General features: G+C 54.4%; 4 protein-coding genes across 4 annotated transcripts; 2 read left to right on the plus strand and 2 right to left on the minus strand.

The window, feature by feature from the left end:
• Window positions 1-268: 268 nt before the first annotated feature.
• On the plus strand, window positions 269-2,457 carry LOC34623081. The gene is made up of 4 exons (XM_022736215.2): window positions 269-349; window positions 489-601; window positions 1,689-1,857; window positions 1,987-2,457. Exons 1-4 carry the CDS (start codon window positions 269-271, stop codon window positions 2,455-2,457), a joined length of 834 nt encoding a protein of 277 aa, XP_022589443.2.
• Window positions 2,458-3,025: 568 nt separating this feature from the next.
• LOC34623082 (tRNA (guanine(10)-N2)-methyltransferase homolog) lies at window positions 3,026-5,741 on the minus strand. Its single transcript, XM_026336189.1, has 8 exons — window positions 5,487-5,741; window positions 5,111-5,347; window positions 4,464-4,543; window positions 4,200-4,288; window positions 3,941-4,020; window positions 3,612-3,783; window positions 3,379-3,454; window positions 3,026-3,161 (listed from the first exon to the last, which is right to left on the minus strand). Exons 1-8 carry the CDS (start codon window positions 5,739-5,741, stop codon window positions 3,026-3,028), a joined length of 1,125 nt encoding a protein of 374 aa, XP_026191974.1.
• A 1,938-nt stretch (window positions 5,742-7,679) lies between these two features.
• Window positions 7,680-10,992, plus strand: LOC34623084. Its single transcript, XM_026336176.1, has 11 exons — window positions 7,680-7,817; window positions 7,958-8,170; window positions 8,323-8,433; window positions 8,636-8,776; window positions 8,893-8,993; window positions 9,094-9,575; window positions 9,769-9,924; window positions 10,081-10,250; window positions 10,353-10,427; window positions 10,554-10,698; window positions 10,823-10,992. Exons 1-11 carry the CDS (start codon window positions 7,680-7,682, stop codon window positions 10,990-10,992), a joined length of 1,902 nt encoding a protein of 633 aa, XP_026191961.1.
• Window positions 10,993-13,423: 2,431 nt separating this feature from the next.
• Window positions 13,424-14,409, minus strand: LOC34623085 (60S ribosomal protein L24). Its single transcript, XM_026336188.1, has 3 exons — window positions 14,230-14,409; window positions 13,727-13,873; window positions 13,424-13,561 (listed from the first exon to the last, which is right to left on the minus strand). The coding sequence occupies exons 1-3, from the start codon at window positions 14,407-14,409 to the stop codon at window positions 13,424-13,426; spliced, it is 465 nt and encodes a 154-aa protein (XP_026191973.1).
• Window positions 14,410-15,663: the final 1,254 nt, after the last annotated feature.

Consider the following 15,663-nt stretch of genomic DNA (forward strand, 5'->3'; position numbering starts at 1 on the left):
GTCTTGGCTGTAGCGATCAGCAGCAACCAGGAAGTTTGCGATGAAGCTGGCCGCTGCAAGCACCAGCCCGACGGATTCCAGCGTCCTCTTTTGCGGTTTGCGGATACTTCAGGGCTCCAACAGCGTGAGCGGCTTTTGCCCGCATTATTCACTGTACAGCTCGATCACGAGAGGCGTATACGGCTTCTGTGCAGGAACCACCGGGCGTGGCAACGGCACCAAGTGAAGGATCTGCTGCAGTGCCAGTGCCCGCTGCTTCCTGCGCAACATGGCGATCGGCCCTCTTGGCAGGATTGTTGCTCAATTCATTTTTGTTGCTGGCTCGGCTTTAGGGAGAGCTGTGGTGCAAGTGAGTCCTTTTCGACGGATGGATGATCCCCTTTTGCTATCGGGCGCCTCTTCGCGCATCTTTTCGTTTTCTAGACGGGCATCCCCGCCCTGAAACCGCTTCCTCATGCGCGTGCACTCCCTCTTTTGTGCCTTCTCAGGCATACAAGGATGCTGCAAAGCAAGGCATAGCTGCTGGGGGCGCTGCGCGCTCGCAGCCTCTCTCTTTAAGACCCCGGATGAGCAACGATGAAGCCCGGAAGATTCTGGGGTTCCCCTGTGGTAACGGTTCTAAAACACCAAGCCGTGAGGAGATACTGGCCCGGTTCGATCGGCTCTTTCAGATCAATGCGCCTTCAGGGAACTTTGCAGGCTCTCCCTATCTGCAAAAGAGGGTTGCCGTGGCACGGAGCATCATGCTGGAGGAATGCAATCAGAAAGGTGTAGTTTCCAATGCCGAGGCAAAGACCAGCAGTACAGATCAAAAGGATTGAACGTGCGCAGAGGTAGGCTCCGCAGCGCTCATTCATCTCTTGCCGCGAGGCACTCAAAGGCATGGACGAAGCGAAACGGTGCGATGCCGTACGACTCAATCGAACGTCTATGGGCGCTATTTCAAAGGGAACTCACTACGAGTTACATTTAGATACTCCAACCCTTCAATTTTGGCCTTGGCGTTCCTAGGCCTCGGGCATGATTCAGAATCTATCGCCCGTTGTACAGTTTGTTGTATCTAGGTGTCAGTTTTAGGCCGCAAGTTGTGATGTTGAATGCAGTGTGTCTGCACGTCCACAGCCCACTTACGCAATGACAATATTCAGCGACGGTACACGCGAGCAGCAGGTGCTTCAGTCGTAGCATGTAGAGCCCCGCGGTGAGCTGTACTCGGGCTGAAATCTGTGTGAAACGCTACCGACACAGCACAACCCCCACCAGCAAACCTCTAGGGCCTTGTTTGCACAGTGGAAAGAAAAGAAACCAGATACCGTTGGCACAATAAATTATTGCTGTACTGCACAGTCCCCCGTGCAGCGTGAGCGTTTCATGATGCCTCGCCTCTTCATGTTTCCTTGGCTGTACACCCGTACACCTCGCGTACCCACCCATCGCGCGCGATCCGTAGTGTGCAAATGCTATCGACTCATTATGGTTAGATGAACAACCAGTACTAGGCAGCTTTCGGGCATTTATGTTCAGAATTGTTCAACTGACACCGAGGGCATGGCAACACGGCTGGCCTCTCTGGTCATCGTGTCGTTTCTCTTCTGCCGGAGAGCCGCCGCGCACGGAGTCAACCGCAGTGGCTTGAAAACCCTGTACTGCCACGAATGCGGTTTACCATTCACGTTGCAAATATGCTGCGGATCGGACTGCCACGAAACGCTTGTTCGTGCTGACGAACAGTTGCTGGTGCGTTTTGACGACCCGGCGCCCGCGCTGCACGCCTGTGGACGCGTTTTATTGTACGACGCAAGCAGTCACAGTCAGTTGAGAAGGATTGGCGCCATTGACATTTCTGAATCAACCACAGTACGTGTTGCAAGTCCTGCATGCGTTGTTCATGAGCACTAGCCCTATTCCAAGCAGCTTGGACTTGTTTTCCCCGACGGCAGTGCGCCGGAGTCAGTAACTGTTCGGAATTGGAGACCTTTCCAGCAGGTCGCCCATGAAGCGCCGTTGGCGTGCGCGCCTCGGGATAGCCAGTGGCCTCGCCTCTATTGGGCTTTTGTTGCCTGTTGGCTTACGTGGATTTTCACCCAAGCTGTACAAGACCTCGCAAGTTCGCCTTTTTTCGCGAGGATACGTTATTCCCTAAAACTGCTAAAACCGAGCGCACTGCAGTGCGACCAGGCCCTCTACAAACGTCCCCCCATGCGCGGAGCACCAGCACTCCAATCAACGCAAAAGCATGACGCGAATAGTTTGCGGGTAGCAGGCGTTCTCGGGGGTCATCAGCGCGTTCCCACCGGCTTGCAGTTCGAGTATCACCTGAACACGGGGGGCACGCGCTGGATATCCAAGAAATTCGCAAACAAAAAGCCGCCGTCGGCAGATCATCTCGCACAAACAGTACGGCATCCCAAAGCCGTTATGCTGGTGAGCTCGCCAACAGCCAAAGCGGCGCAATAACTTTTGAATCGGTGTCGAATCGACGCAGGTCGCAGCAATAATGCCATTCAGCGTGCAGACCACAAGTGCATCGACCGTGCAGAAGCGTGCGGCTCTCTCCTCATGCTGCTGAGCAGCGGGCCTTTCGGCTCATGGTCACTAGCACCCTGCCCATGCCTGCACGCACAAAATCCACTTTAGCAGGACCCTTTCGCCCATGCAGCGTTTCTGCGGGGTCGAGCGTATCCGCGAGAATGTAACTGCTGAAGAGGTCCTACCTCCTGAAACTTCTTGAAGACTGGTCGACACCAATTCAAGATCTTGGTGGCTAAGCGAGCCGATGTCCTCCTTCGCTCTGAGCCAAATGTTGCATGCACACAGCGGCGAGACCTAGCCCTGGTGATCTCTTGCGGCTCCTAATGCGTAGAGGGATAATGCGTGTTTCTGGAGCCATCCTGTGGGCGTAGATGCCGTTTTTCGCTGCGCTGCCGTCTGCAAGCCGCATGGCAGAGTGCTGGCAGCCACGCCCTTAGCTGGGGTGCATGCTTTGAGAAAAGCTTTTCCCAGAGCGTTTTTTCAGGGTCACATCTTACGTAGACAGTTCGACGGGCAGCAGAAACACAAGACGTCCACCGTCGACAAGAAGGCGCGACGATAGATTTAACAAATCGCTCACAAGTGCTCGCGAACTGTAGACCACAGTGGGGGGGATGTATGTCAGTCGGCTGAAAATGGCCACACAAAAAATAACCTCTCTGCAAAAATCAAGTACCAGATGAGCCCCCTTCCCCACCCCCTCGGACTGCCGGTACGTTGTCGCGTGCGACCCCATGAAGAACGGTGGCTTGTGTGTATCGCAGAAAGTTCTTTTCTGCACGCACACTCAGTCTTTAGACCAAGCGGAAGATTGCTAACTGCTGCGAAAAACTCAGAGTTACATACTCTTCGTTGCTTCGTGTGTGTTCGTTTCGCTTGTATTTCTTCAAGTGGCCCGATTGTCTGGCGCCCGCACGAATCCCTGACACCCGAAAGGAAGGGAAAACATACGCATAAGCGTAAATGTTGACGAGACACCTTGGCGAGCTCAGACAGTCTCGAAAAAATTCCCTGGCTTCCCTTCCTTCCGTATAACCCTTCCGTATAAAAGATGCACGAGGTTGCTTCGTCCGGTTTACCGTAGGGAGGGTCCGTCATGATACAGTCCACCCATGGCTTCCCTCCTCTAAGGTTTCTTGTCAAATACGCGGGGCGCACTGCCCCAGGGTCTTCGCTGTCTCCCTGCTGCGGGAGTTGCGGCAGCTCGTCCAGCTTGCTGAAAGCCCTCTCTTCGTATGGGAGCCGCCAAACCTGCAAAAGGCGCCGCCGATATCCGCATGCGCTCAAATTGGAAGACGCGCTCTGCGCGCGGTAGACCCGCTACACACCCTTGGAATTCTCTGCAAAGTTTCCCCTACCCAAACCCGACGAGTGCTAGGGGAGCGGAGGATCGGGAAGGACAGCCAACCCATGCGGCATTGTCGCAGCGGATGATCTCAGGCCGACAAAGTCCGTATTCATCAAAGTTGCGGAATATATCCGTTTTCTCTGGTCGCACACGCAGAGAACGAAGTCTGCATTTTTTGGAGGCTGTCACTGAGGTGTCGCCTGCCCGCAGACGTGCTACTACAGAGAACCCTCGAATTAAATGCATGCAGGCATAGAAAATCTACCCCACGCAACGGGCGGAGGGTCATGCAAAAGTGGATGAACATGGCCGGACGCACTGTTTTCCAGAGACAAATGCGGATTCATATATGACACGCCGTATCCTTTTAGCACGCGGATGTCAATGTCTGAGCCAACGCAGAAGGCACTGGGGGTAAGCAACCCCCATACCATACGCCGCGCAAACAACGCATTCATTGGCGTCCACTACCGTGTCTGCATCGATGCAACTGTCCAAAGCGCCCCCGCCAAAACGCCACAGCCTGGCCCACAGAGTTAACAGGCGCCGCGCGTAGACGGCCGAACTGGGAAAGCCAACTTACCCATAGTGAGCTGCTGCAATAAGCACACTTCCCGTGCCAACGAAGGGATCTAAGACGACATGGTCTGGACCTACCAGCCCCTGCGCACCAGCCACACCCAGGAAGGGCGTTCGCATGACTGAGAATCGCGCACGCGGGCTCTCTCTCTCACTGCTGCATGCCACGCATGCACGGGGTGCAGCACTTTAATGACGCAAACGATGCCCATACCCAACTGCCGTGCGACATGTCCACCTATCCCTTGGGCATGCGAGCAGGCAGCACGCAGCGCGCGATCTTAATTACACACTCATAAACATACATGTACCCATACGTAGGTAGGCAGGCAGGCACAGGCCGACATGCGCTTACCTGGTTGCACATCAGAAACGCCAGCTCGCAGTCTAGCGAAGTAGGTCCCAGCACGGGGCGAACGGGGAGTCTGTATTTCCACCAAAAGGGGTGTTCCTTGGTTTTGCCGCAAATTTGCCGGCCAAAGAATATCCTACGCGGGGCCTGCAGCTGTTCCGTATGCGTCCATTCCTGCAACATGGCGCGCACGCAGGACGCTACCCACACGGCAAAAGCTGTTGCACAAGTCGCTCGAGCAAGCGCGAGGGTGCTCAAAAACGCAAAAGGCAGAGGCAGCACAAACAATGAGGTCCTACCTCCGCCACGACTAAGGTCGTGGCCGGGTTTTCCAAGTCCACCTTCTCATTCCCCTTGAACAGAGAAGCAAAAAAGGTCATTTTACGGCGCTGCTCGTCGCTACTGAGGCACTTTCCAAAGGCTCCAACCTTGAAGGCCCAAGTGCGGTCCGCGTTTACCCACTTTCGGAAGTCGGGCATCCTTCGCCCTTGCAGCTCCTGGAGAACCGCTTCGTAAGTCTCTCCTTCCGCCCAAACCTGCGGAAGATGTACACAGGGGCCGCACAAATGCGACGGAGACACCTCGAGTTTTCCCCATAAGAGGGAATGGCGTTGGGGTTTGTTCGGAGGCAGGCCTCAGGAAATCTCTGAAAGGCCGAAACAACCCGGAAGGGACCTCTGGCAAGAATCGCTGCGGGCGAACCTCAATAAAGGCCTTGATGAGGAGAGATCGCTTCATGAGGGCGTGGCACACGGCCTCGTCAGGAACGTTTACAAACACGAATTGGTTCTCCGAGTGCGAATCTGGCCGCTGGCATCCGCTCCAGAGCGACGCAGAGGTCACGCCCTCCAGGGAGGCCAATGCCTCGAGCTCTTCCAGCCGGAATCCATTGTAGGAGTTATGGCGCAAGAACCAACACAAGACAATCATGCTGCTCGGCGGCTTTCCGTGAAGCCTCTCCCGGGCTCCCCTCCCCACTAAACACAGTGAGCCTTACCACCGGCACCGCAAGCCGCGTCCAGTCTGAGGCACGAGGCTACGGAGAGGTGCGCACAGCACTTCTGTCAAACATTGCACAGGCCAGGAGGCGCGTTCCTGAGAAGAAAAACGGCTTCGGCCTACGCAAGCACGCCCCTCAAGCATAAAAAGGCGAGAAAGCAGTTCAAAAAACCAGCTTCAATGCTGCGCAAGCCTCTCAAAGTACGAAATGGCGGTAACCCGCACGTTTCTGAACAGAAGGCTGCGGTAACCCGGGGGCCCTCCCTCTCCTGGACTGCGGAGGCGCTGCGTCCCCCCTGTGTGGTGTATCTCCACCGCGCGCGCCGAAGGATCAGCACACGTGATAGATCCGTTCTTTTTAGAAACTGGCTTTTTAATTCTCCGGCTAACAGTAAAAGTCCCAAGCTTCGTGGTGTTCGAAGGATCCGCCCATGTTGTGAGGCACTCACTGTCGGGAGGTTGGCGCGTATGTCCTCCAGGAGTATGACCAGCCAGTCGGTGGAGCAGACCGCATAGGCAGTGTTGCGCTTGTCTTCTCCCCCTGAATCCCATAGAGCTTGCTTCACTGCTGCTTCTGAGGAACCTGAGATGCCGAAGATACTCTGGACCCCCCAGTAGTAGTACCCTGAACACTGGCGCTGAGGGAGAAGGCCATTCCACGCACACGCACACGCCGGCTCCCCTCTGCGGAGCAACCGATACGCTTGGCCAGTAGCGTCATAGACCCTTTTTCACGCCTAAGCACGGCGCAGGAGTGGTGCGGCGCGCGTGCTTCTGGTATCCGTCATCGACGGGAAAACGCAGGTACACATGGCGTTGATTCCTCACGGCTTCCGCCCCTGCAAGTGTCCTCAGTCCAGGAGGTGTTTCCCAGTGACGAGGTGGGCGCTGCTCGTATGCGGCGTTTTGGGCTGTCTTCTGCTGCCATCCGCGCGAGTTTGTGGCTCGCGCGTAGAAATATGGGGAGTCAGAGACACGCCTCTCCATTCTAGGGAGGCGCAACGCAGAGCAGCGTATCGGTCCCCATTCTTTAGCCCCGCCCCCTGTTCGAGTCATGCCTGTTTCTTGTCTTCCCTACCTTCCCACGCCACGCTCGAACCAAGGGGAAGTGCCAGTGCGTTCGACAGTCAAAGTCAGCACTTCCCCCGCGCTAGCCATGCAGCGCAATTCATTGGGCAGCCCACACGCATGCGCGTGGCCTCTAGTGACGCGTGGGCTCCCAGTGAACCGAGCGTGGAGGCGGCTGCTAAGAGCAGGGGAAGCTCCAAGGAAGGCGAACATACCAAACAGGAAGACGCCGATGCTGGGGGTAGGAGAGCGGCACCCTCGATCAGGGGTAAGCAGGAGAGCGTCGAGACACTGCGATCGATCGACCCAGGAGCAGCGTGGCATGAGAAGCGGCGGAATCAGCAACAGGTGGGGAGGGCAGGGGAGGGGGCTTCTGATAGCCCGTGGATCGAGAGCGGTGTATTCCTCGCTCTGCTCTGAGAGTGCTCTGTGACGGGGAGGATCTCATGCGCATGCGTTATTCTTGAAGCGGGCAGATGGAAAGACACTGTACGAGCCTGCATTGGGAGAAGGGCTTATGCAGGGGTGTGCGCTTGGTATTCGTCGGGTCCATGAGCGTGCACTTGTACATCCTTGCTGACTGTCATGCGCAATAAGGAGGCAGGCTCCCGGAAGGCGCTTGTGGCTTTGCCGTTGCATGCATGCAATGGGGTCAATGCCGCATTCGCTACCAGCTGAATACGTATCAAGGACGTATTGTGTGGCGCTTGCGTGCAGAGACGTGCCCAGTACATCCAGAGCGGTCGGCGTCTTGGTTCCTACACGCGAACGGCGGGCATGAGCTCGGAAGAAAGGAAGACCATGGAGGAGAAGCAAAGCGCTGCGGAGGAGAGGTTGGACAGGATGCTTGCCGATGCGAACGTGCAAATCGCTATTCAGGAACTGGAAAACTGCCGGCTGAGTCTTGAAGCGAGTATTTCTGGGGAGTTTACTAGACAGGTGAGATGGCAGAACTCTTGGCGGTAATTGTTTCCTTGCAGTCACTGCTGGATGGGCACTGTAAGGATGCCCGCATGCAGATGCACATCCAGCTCAGCAGAGAGGATCGAGATCCATGCTGTGCGCGCTTTCCTCCCCAGCTGTGGGAGCTCACCTTGACGTCCCTCCGGGCTTCACTCGGAAGCTCCCTACACGCCTCGCCACTGGATATCTCTCAAGCCTTTCTTCTTCAGAAGGCAGGGGGTGCAGCCGCTGTTCGCAAGGACGTGCTTCGCTTTTTAGCTGAGGCCATCGTCCGCAAGGCACGGGTGCAGCACAAGGCGCGCATCCTTGGCGGTGTTGACTTCGCTGAGGTAGGGACCGACCAGACAGTTTTGTTTCGCCATGGGCTAATGCTGTGCTCTATTCCCTTCTGCCTCCAATCGCACTGAGCATAAGAATGTTGACGTCTGACGAAGGCGACAAGGGGCTGCCACCATTCGGATGTGCGAGGCTTCCGGTGCAGGATTTAAGCTCGGTGGCTGACCGCTTTTCTCCTGGATCACCTCTTACGCTCAAACTCTGCGCAGAGGCCTATCCAAAGGTTCAATTCAAGCGATCGTATAAGGGTCTCAAGGTCCGGCAATTGTCTGGTACCTGTCTACACTAGCGGGCCGGCAGTTCCGTGTTATTGTTTCTTAAGAGATTGTGGGGATGGTTTAGCAAAGTACCGGAGGGTCCACTCCCTTCTGAGCGTCTGGCAACGGCGAAGGAGTGCGTCTCTACAGCGCGAGCGCTGTTTCAAAATTTGACAGTGGATGGTCTCCCTGCATTTGCAGCTCCGCGTGCCAAGACGGCCGCATGCACGAGGGCAGATATTTCGCATGACGGAGGATTACCTGCTGTACAAGCACTCCCAAGTGGTTGACTACCCCGAGCCTCTACCTTCAGCTCAAGAGGGTGATACAGTGGTCCTCCGGGTGAGTTACTAGGGCCCCCTTGTCTGCCTGATCATTTGTACTTCTACACTTGAGCATCTAGATATTATCCCAGGCGGCGTTCACACGGCCTACGCCGGAGCGTTAAACGGTCGCAGGTGGACGCGGGATGGTTTGAAGAACGCGATGGCACAACTGGGGAAGAAATTCCCTCACAATTCATTAGCGGACAAACAACGCTGGATCTTGTGAAACCGTGGTAAGTACAACGAGGCAACTTGCCTTCTTGCGGTGTGTGGACCAGCGTCACAACAGCACCACTGGTGAAAGGAGCTTACAATGTGGTGAAACATGTACAGGTTACCTACAGAGCTGCTGGAATCCGTGGCGGGCATCGCGGTTGGTGAATCTCGAACTATTAGGGTGGCAATCCCATTCCATACCCAGCAGCTGCTGGATATCTACAACCAACAATGTGAAGGCGCAGAAAAGCCTCCAGGGGGAACTGGGACAGCTGAAGAGCTCCAACCGCCGGCAGAAGGCCAAAGCCTGGTCCCCATTTATCTAGAGAACATTGCCAAGGCAACAAAAGGTAACATCTTCAAAACGCTTTTTGGAGGTCAGGCAGAACAGCACGAGCTTGACAAAGAAAAGCCAAAGATGTTCGCACCTAATGAAGTCAATCAGGATGAGAAAAACCAAAATGAAGAGATGGGGACGGCTAGTGCAACAGAGGAAGACCCCGATTCAAAGAACTCAGAGGAAGATGTCCACTACGTTGATTGCCTGCTTCAAGTTGAATGTTTGAACGTGAAAAGGCGCATTATCCCCAAAGCTGATGGTCTGTAACATCCTAAATGCGGTCTTCAACGCTGTTCGCTGCCTTGAGGGACGACGCATAAACGTTTCACACGAAGTTCATAAGTTTGTAGACAGTGTGCGCTGCTCTGAATCGCTGCTGCAGTTTTGCATTTGTAGACCGCGGTGTCTATAATTCTTGTGTTTCTGTCGCTCAACATTTTTGTGTTGCGCAGATGAGTTCTTCGTGAAGACGTGTGGTATGAACCGCACAGAATTGTGGGAGCTGGTTGAATCATCTGGAGAAGAGCTAGTCAAAGAAGCAGCATCGAAGCACGCACTAGGAGCTGCGGCGGAGGCCTTGGACCAGATCGCGCAAGTAGACATTCCTGGTGTGTTTGATGCTGCCAACGATGACAACCCAGTGCTCCTTTCCGTGCTTCTAGGTGCCTAAACAGTGGGCCCGCGTGTTCTCTTCCCTTAACTGCCGATGTTGCTGTTTTCTACCAAACGCACATTGAGGAAAAGCTGGTGCCGGTATGTTGCAGAGTCGCTGATTGACGCCCAAGCCAGTGCCACGTGGAAGCAGCAGCTGAAAGCAAGAGAAGTGCAGGGTGAAGACAACAAAAAGTTTCAATCCAAAGATTCTTTTCTAAAGTGGAAACAGGACAGTCGACGAGGAGTGGAGAACATATTGAGAACGTCGTTTGCTATTCAAGTATGTCCAACTCGTCGCCCTTCATCTCTAGACAAGAGCAGCTGTAGTGGGGTGATTCACGCTCTTTCACATGAACGAAAACCTCGTGGTATGCGAATTTAGGCCATCTGTCGAATGGAACGACTCCAAGTGGATGAGGAGAAGCTGCAGAAAGACCTTGCACAGGCTTTGTTGAAGGTCAGTTCGCTAGTTGATGCCAACATCCCCGGAAACGGGGTGCAGGATTGGGGGCCATGCGTGGTTGGCAGACCCCTTGATATGAGCCGTGATTCATGGTTTTCAGTTGGACGACACGTTCCGCAGGTGCCGATGGAATCGGCCGAGACGCTCGCAAAGCAGCTTTATAAACGAGCTCAGGCGACGCTCGCATACGACTTCATCGTAAAGCACGCCGAGGTAGAGTATTACATTGATGACACACCAGCGGAGGTTACTGTCCAGGCTGATGGTAAGGCACCCAAGCGCAGTCTCGGCTTGCTTCTCGCCCCTTTGTTACTTTCTGTATAGGCCATGAGCCCATTACAGCGGCTAGCAGAAACCGAGCGGCTTGCACTTGTGCCCGTGTCTTCCAGGCGTCAGTGCCTCCCAACAGTGTGTGAGGGCGTTCCCGAAGGGAACCAATATCGACGAATGGCACAAAAAGCGAGAACAAACTCTCAAGGACCGCGACGCTTTGCAAGACAAGGCACGGAGTCTCTGTGTTGACCCAAAGACTCTCAAGAAATACAGCAGGGACACGTAGACAGCCAGGAGTGGCCAGCTTCCCAGCTTTGCCTCAGTGGTGCACCGCCGCACGCTAAGGAGGCAGCACCAGCTCGAGGGCTACAGCGCGCAGGAGTTGCTGTAGCTCTTCACCAGCCAAGTTGATTTTTACAGATCGCACATAATTCGTGCAGCAAGGTGGGAAATGATTTGTTTGGGTTTCTGGCCAGATACGCTCTACTTAATTGTCTTCACCGCTCCCGCGCCACTAAAAGCGAAACGCAGAAAAGGCTAGGAAGAGAACTGCATACTGAGTCCGCCTGGCCTAATCCGCACTTCGACAGCGGGCACGAGTTAACAAACGAAGAATTTACAGTTCTTAGAGCTGCAAGGTAAGCTGGATTCACGTTGTGCCCTGCCATGCACCGCCTCGCGCTGTGCAAAGCCGTGTCCCCCGACTCTGACAATTTGCTTGTCGAACGCATAGTTTGCATTTACCGGTCTTTTGCCGGAGCGAGCAATTATCCGTCTACCACTAAAAGCGGTGCAACGCAATTTCTTCATCACATCGGCGCAGTCGTCCCGCCCAAGTGCCAACAGCTAGAAAACGCATCTCGTGTCCTACACTAGAAGGAACTGCCGAGCATGACCTAGCGTGTGACCAACCTCACTTCTCAAGTTGCCATCTCCAGCGCACGCGATGGCGCATCTTCTGAAAGAAAGAACACGTGCATACAGCATCTAAACGATCCCCAACGCAAGTTCGTCCATCTTCTTACATTCCTACCGCGAAGTGCCATCCACTATCCCGCAGCCAACTACTCTGTGCCCAGGCACGTTTGTTTCTTCCAGGGAGCTGCAGATTAGTCCAGTCCCTTAAGCGTCTTTCCCATTACTTGCGCACTTCGAATCGGGAGGGAGGCTGGCAATGCAGCTTCACGCGGCCCTTCAAGCCTGCACGGCCCAAGTTGCACAAGGGAACAAACGGCACGAAAGGACTAGTCCCGCCGAGCGCACCAAGCACACCCCAGCTTACCTGTAGACTGAAAACCTTAGGGCGTAGCTAACATACCTAAAGGCTCAAGAACGCGGTCGACCATGGCGTTGATTTGCCCATAGGTCTTCCCCTCGAACAAGGGAGAGCACAATATGCCCTACAAACAGAAACCACGCAAGAAGTCCTCTCAAGGAACGTGAACGCAGTGAATGCACTCCAGATGTGCACAGCAAGGTAAATTCCACGGTCGCGCATGCTCTCTCGAGGGGACTCGCAACCTTACGTAAAAGTGCTGGTCATACACATGGTGCCCCATGGCGTAGTCATTCTTCACATAGAAGCAAATGGGCTGAAAATTTTGCTCGATAGAGCTCCTCAGCTTCATCAAGTTCGGGCACTCTGGGGCCGCGTATTTATGGGCGCACCGCGTCTGGCCAGCAGCAGCAACATAAGGGAACGCGAGTGCATGCTCGGCACGCTGCCCAAAGGCTGCACTGGGGTGCAGGAGGGCCGGAGCGTTGCCCTCCCAGCGGTGAGCCAACTGACGCCGAAAAAGCCAAGGGACACGCATGAATGGGAGCCCCTTAGCACGCTAAAAGCGTACGACTATTAATGACCCTCTAACACCACTTGAGCAATGTGCAGCCTGAAGGGTGCCGCCGAAGAGGCGAGGGGGCTTGCCCACGGAGGGGGAGGAATACGCTATCAAAACTTTGCAGATCTTTCAATTTTAATCACATATCAGCACGCTTTCCATGAGTTTCTCTCCTCGACCCCTTTGGGACTGCTGGTGTCGCATGCACCACCAGGGTCCTTGAACCCTACTACACATAGCATGTGCTGCCCCCGCCGCAGCTATGCCACAGGGATTCCAAGTGGCCAGCGCAGTTTTCAAAGCTTTCTTGACCATGAGCGGCAGTGTACTCGGCATAACTCCCTCGGCCAGAACGGGCGCACTAGCCCCTTCCAAGGCAGCAACCACCGGGCACTTCCCCGAGGAAAACCCTTCCCCACGCCTTCCCTCGTAAAAACAGGTTCGTATGGGAGGTATCGCAGGTGCACCAGCACCACCGATGGTCGCTTCATTCGCGTTCGCGGCGAATGCCAGGCACCATCGCGCCATGCGCGTTTCTTTAGGGCCAAAAGTGCAGCTCAATTAGTCGGAGTCTACAGAGCAACTATCAATAACTATATACGTTCGACTTGTCCAATTTCGCACTAACTAATGATCGAATTTGCGGCGCTTTATTAAACAAATCGCCTAGCCTTGCACTCCTACTCGTCGCAACAGCTGACAGCCATATTAAACTACCCCTTACCAAAACCACCAAAGTCTGCCCCTTGAAGGAAACTCAATTTTCCTCGATATGCCGCTCGGGGCATTCCCACGCCACCTAAAGGGCGTACAGGCTGACCCACGCCCTTCAGTCCCCAACGTAGCAGCCCCTTCAACCAACAATAAATCTGCTACCATTTACATGCGACGAGAAGTGCTAATCTTCTGCTGCTTGGGGACATTCTTCGCCGGAGGTGCGCGTGTGCCAGGGATGACGGTTGTCTTCGGCTTCTCACTCTTTCCCTTCTTAGCATCCTTCGCAGGCATTTTGCGCATCTGGGTGACCACACAGTCCACATGAAACTTGAACGTAAATTATCACCCAGCACGTACTTAGGAAAACAGAAACTGGTGCAAGCACTCTCCATATATGCACCGTACGATCGTATCGCAACAGCCGGCCTACACACACACCGTGAACTCCCAATCCCTTGAACGCACCTTGGTCGGATCCGGCTTGGCCGCACACCTCTGCTTTATTTCCTCCAGAGAAATACCAACAATGGCTTTCTGAATCTTACCCCCCTTGCGAGTGCGGCGTTTGGCAACTGCCTCGCCTCGGGATTTCTTATTGGCGCGACGCCACGCCTGCACAATTTCGCGACGCAGAAGGCACACTGAATGAACAAAGCTAATGATAGGCATCAAAGAACAGCAAATCGTTCGCATCCGGGGCGGCTGCACAGTGGATCATGCACGGAAAATACACAGCAATTCTGTAGAGACGCTCTGTACAGCGCATCCCCTGGAGGCGTATTGTTTGACAATATCCATGCTGAGAATGCGCTGAATTGTTTTGCGCGGACCTTAGCACCGGGCCATCACCAGTTTCTCAGGCGCGGTGACTCTGGCCGCTACACCTTCAAAAGACCCTTATACTCACATGCGTGTGTTCTAGCACACCCCACAAAACTCGTCTATAATGCCGAACTGCAGGCTCTTACCAAGGTCCAGCGCAGCTTCGCAGGCTTCATCTTGTGCCGGCCTAGGCGTGCCTGCTTTGAGTGAATATAGGTGTGAACTTTCCCATCCCGAGCAACGAACTTTTGCCCACGACCCGGGTAGATACGGTATTCGCTGAAGGAGCACAGCTCCGTTTTTATGGTCGTTTGCACAGTCGCCATCTTGGATATCTGCAGCACCCAAACCCCCGCAGATGACTGTGAAATGAAGGAACTCCGCTGCAGTCTTTACCGCTCGTCGGAGCACATTCAGAATCCTGTTCACGCGCAAGGCTGCTCACAAGGAAAGAAAGGCTCCCTCCAAAAGGTCAGGACCCCTCTGAGCCTAAATGACCAGACAAGCTACAAGGCACCACAAGCCTGTGAGCAGGGTAAGGAAACCCCAGCATGCCTCGAAGGCAGCCTCCTCCACTCGAACGAACGAAGCACTTCAAAAAAGGAGAGAAAAGCGCCGCCCGCTAGGGCAAAGAGTTTCAAAAATTGACGTAGATAAAAGTAAATGGCACGAGTGAAAACGCAAACAGCCGATGTACCGTCCTTGCCACAAAACAGAGACAGCGGGGAGAAACGTGTAGCCCCCAGCAGACTGGCATATACGAGCTTCTACAACGCTTCTCTGTCTCACCTCGAATGCCGAAATGCCGCACAAACAAACCGACAGTGTCGGCAAACCCTGATAAAAAGCCTTCACCCTCAGGAAGTCGCCCACGAGAGGGCTGCCTGCTGCTGCCAACATGCGCCCTCACCCCACATACAGCGGAATGGGGCTGCAGATCGAGGCTTGAGCTCCCTGCATGCACCCAAAGACTGCAAAAACGCAGGGAAATCCTGATTACACAAGTAAAAGCTTATATACTGTTGCGCTATTGCTGCAATTGGTGCATCTGCCTTGCTTCGCTGTCCCATCTGCTCGGATTTGCTCCCTGGCGATCGATCAGCATCATTTTTTGGAGCATATTGTGTACTTAGTTCGTAATCCACTAGAAAAAATGGCCTGGCTTGTTTAGAAGCTGCCCTAACTGCAATCCGCCGCTTCCATGAGGGTTTTGATCGCTCTAGAGCCGTTCCCATTATCTTTTCCGATGGTTACTGCGGAGTCACCACAAGGGGGCTTATTCCCTTCGACAGCTGGGAAAAGCTTTTTAACTGCTCGTCCAAGCGTTCCTACTTCTGCTTGCTCTTAACCTACGGAGCAACCGACCTGCAGAGGGAAAGGACAGCGGGGATGCAAGTAGCTGCACACTTTTGCGCAAACCACCTACTTGCTCGGCTTCGCACACGGGAGCTCACTACGCTGCAGAAAGCTTACAGCCTTTTGGTACGGATCGAGTTTGCTGTCCCCGAAATCGTAAAAGATGGACAGCCAATTCATGCCGTCGATAAATGATAAAGCCTTCAACGGCATAACTTGACAAA

This window comes from Cyclospora cayetanensis, unplaced genomic scaffold, assembly GCF_002999335.1.
Source record: "Cyclospora cayetanensis isolate NF1_C8 unplaced genomic scaffold, CcayRef3 CcayRef3_contig_96, whole genome shotgun sequence".
In the NCBI taxonomy this organism is placed as follows: domain Eukaryota; phylum Apicomplexa; class Conoidasida; order Eucoccidiorida; family Eimeriidae; genus Cyclospora; species Cyclospora cayetanensis.

Excerpts from the sequence above, each read along its gene's own strand:
- LOC34623081 (XM_022736215.2), top strand. The coding sequence starts at position 269 with ATGGCGATCGGCCCTCTTGGCAGGATTGTTGCTCAATTCATTTTTGTT. Across the intron at positions 350-488 it reads TAGGGAGAGCTGTGGTGCAA|GCATACAAGGATGCTGCAAA; the intron begins GTGAGTCCTTTT and ends GTGCCTTCTCAG. Across the intron at positions 602-1,688 it reads GCCCGGAAGATTCTGGGGTT|CGGATCGGACTGCCACGAAA; the intron begins CCCCTGTGGTAA and ends GCAAATATGCTG.
- LOC34623082 (XM_026336189.1), bottom strand. The coding sequence starts at position 5,741 with ATGATTGTCTTGTGTTGGTTCTTGCGCCATAACTCCTACAATGGATTC. Across the intron at positions 4,021-4,199 it reads GCATTTGTCTCTGGAAAACA|AGAAAACGGATATATTCCGC; the intron begins GTGCGTCCGGCC and ends GTGTGCGACCAG. Across the intron at positions 3,455-3,611 it reads CATGACGGACCCTCCCTACG|GGATTCGTGCGGGCGCCAGA; the intron begins GTAAACCGGACG and ends TTCGGGTGTCAG.
- LOC34623084 (XM_026336176.1), top strand. The coding sequence starts at position 7,680 with ATGGAGGAGAAGCAAAGCGCTGCGGAGGAGAGGTTGGACAGGATGCTT. Across the intron at positions 7,818-7,957 it reads CTGGGGAGTTTACTAGACAG|CTGTGGGAGCTCACCTTGAC; the intron begins GTGAGATGGCAG and ends TTTCCTCCCCAG. Across the intron at positions 8,171-8,322 it reads GCGGTGTTGACTTCGCTGAG|GATTTAAGCTCGGTGGCTGA; the intron begins GTAGGGACCGAC and ends CTTCCGGTGCAG.
- LOC34623085 (XM_026336188.1), bottom strand. The coding sequence starts at position 14,409 with ATGGCGACTGTGCAAACGACCATAAAAACGGAGCTGTGCTCCTTCAGC. Across the intron at positions 13,874-14,229 it reads CGAAGCTGCGCTGGACCTTG|GCGTGGCGTCGCGCCAATAA; the intron begins GTAAGAGCCTGC and ends GAAATTGTGCAG. Across the intron at positions 13,562-13,726 it reads CCAAGCCGGATCCGACCAAG|ATGCGCAAAATGCCTGCGAA; the intron begins GTGCGTTCAAGG and ends GTGGTCACCCAG.